Here is a 2,017-nt window from a genome sequence, read left to right on the forward strand (position 1 = left end):
GTACTAATCTGAACTTCTATAAATGTGTTAGACCATTATTTCTTATATTCACCCAAAATACTTTCTTACTAGTTCATCAATCTTATCTAACAGCCTGTTGCCATACTTTCTGCATTGTTTAGTCTTCTTTTGTCCCTCTAACCGCTTGATCCAATAGTTAGTCTCTATGTATAGATAGTCTTGATTTGGTTTGATTGAGGCAATTATGATAATGATTCTCCATAATACGCTCCAGACCATAATAACTCAATGCATACTGACTCGGCTAATCTCCTAATGCATGCAGAGACATACTAGCTGCAACACAATTTGTAGGAGCGGAGCTCATGGCACAACACACTAAAAAACATCAACAAGTGTTTTTATATTAGCTAGCCATTTGTTTAGAAATAAAAACCCAAATTGCTACTTGTTTATAAGTTTGTATTTATTCAAAGGCTGAGATAAATATACGCTAATTCAGTAACAGAAATCCATCTAAGGAATGAGAATATGTGCTCCATTAATGAAGGTATCATTTGGTGAACTAATATACTGATAATGAGATCGTGGCTGCTGTTTACTGAAATGCATGTTATTTTGCAGCTACATATGTTATACATGCACACTGACTAGTAAAACATCATTCATGAATACCATCAATTGTAGATGTAGATTTCGGATGATGCCAGTTGGGCCCTGTTAGGATGGATGCCATAACAATGAATCTGATTGTTATTTTATCAACCAATTTTCCTTTGTGTTCATGTATCTGAATTATGGACAAAAGCAGAACACACTTATCAGTTGTCATAGTCCTTGTTGCTTTGATTATTTTCTGTTTTATGTGCAAATACATTGGCTTAATCAATGATATCTAGTACTCCCTCCGTTCCTTGATATAAGGTGTATAGATTTTTGAGAAAACATCCAAAATATAAGGTGTATTGCGTTGAACAACTTGTTTGGATAATTTTTTTTAGGGATTTGATTACATTTCCTTATATTAGGCAAACTCCTCTATTTTCTCATGTCAATTAGTCAAGTGTAATCTCGCCCAAAACTTGTGAAATTTACCCTCCACGTGCGTTCTTTAATTTCCGTGCCAAAAACTATACACCCTATATTCAGAAACGGAGGGAGTATTTTGAAATTCCAAGTCTTTGTCCCCAGGAAGTCAGAAATTAGCTGTATCTACTCTCCTTATTTGTATTCAGTTTGCCGTGTTTCACTCCAATAGTAATCTTTAATTAATTCTTCTACGTATCTTATCAGTTTGCGTTGGTAATAATATATTTATCTAATGTACATGTGCAGTGACCAGGCTACTGTTACAACATTGTAATGATGGACAGCAACTTGTTATCTGGGAACTCGGCAACTGTGAAGAACTTGAGATGAAATTCTTTGGTGACAATACATGTGTGGAAACCCTGCGCCTAGTTTGGACCTTGTGTACATTGCAACCGGCAATAGACCCTCCTGTACCATGTTTAAACTCTATGTTACTGCCGTTACATTTTTCGTGGTGATGAACCTGTTTTGGAATTTGTCTGGGTTACACATGTTACCTGTGCGTGGTTATCTGCTGAAGTTTCATGCATGGTTATTTTGTTACAGTTTTTTTAGCAGTTGTTTATGAGCTTCGTGCGCTGAGTGGTGACATCTGACATTTTAGTCAGATGCATAGGCAATATTTGAGTGCTATCAGTTTAGGTTGGATTGGGAAAGTAATGTTTCAGTATACTAGGACGCTTGGAGTGGATGTAAGGTGCAGTTCTTTCGGCGGCTTCTCACTAATAAGTCGCCCCACCTCTACCTTCTCCTATAATCCTTTTCCTACTTTTTTTCTGGCTTCTGAACTAGTTAGCGATAACTAGCTTAGAAGCCCGAAACAATTAAGGGAACGGCTTATGAGAGAAGCTAGGGAGGGGGTGGCTTATAAAAGAAACCAAAGAACTGTGTCTAAATAGGAAATTTGTAGTTAGATCTCTTATCCATATATATACCTACTTAGTTTTTTATTTAGGGCCTACTT

The 2,017-nt window shown here is 36.5% G+C and overlaps 1 protein-coding gene across 1 annotated transcript in view; it reads left to right on the top strand.

Moving 5' to 3' along the window:
* Positions 1 to 1,563, top strand: part of LOC123105161 (RNA-binding protein 1) — a 4,190-nt gene extending 2,627 nt beyond the window's left edge. Inside the window, exon 3 of the mRNA XM_044527166.1 lies at positions 1,297 to 1,563. Coding sequence (XP_044383101.1) covers positions 1,297 to 1,324 — 28 coding nt within the window. The 3' untranslated portion in view covers positions 1,325 to 1,563. The remainder of the gene's footprint in view (positions 1 to 1,296) is intronic.
* Positions 1,564 to 2,017: the final 454 nt, after the last annotated feature.

This window comes from Triticum aestivum, chromosome 5A (assembly GCF_018294505.1).
Source record: "Triticum aestivum cultivar Chinese Spring chromosome 5A, IWGSC CS RefSeq v2.1, whole genome shotgun sequence".
Lineage (NCBI taxonomy): Eukaryota > Viridiplantae > Streptophyta > Magnoliopsida > Poales > Poaceae > Triticum > Triticum aestivum.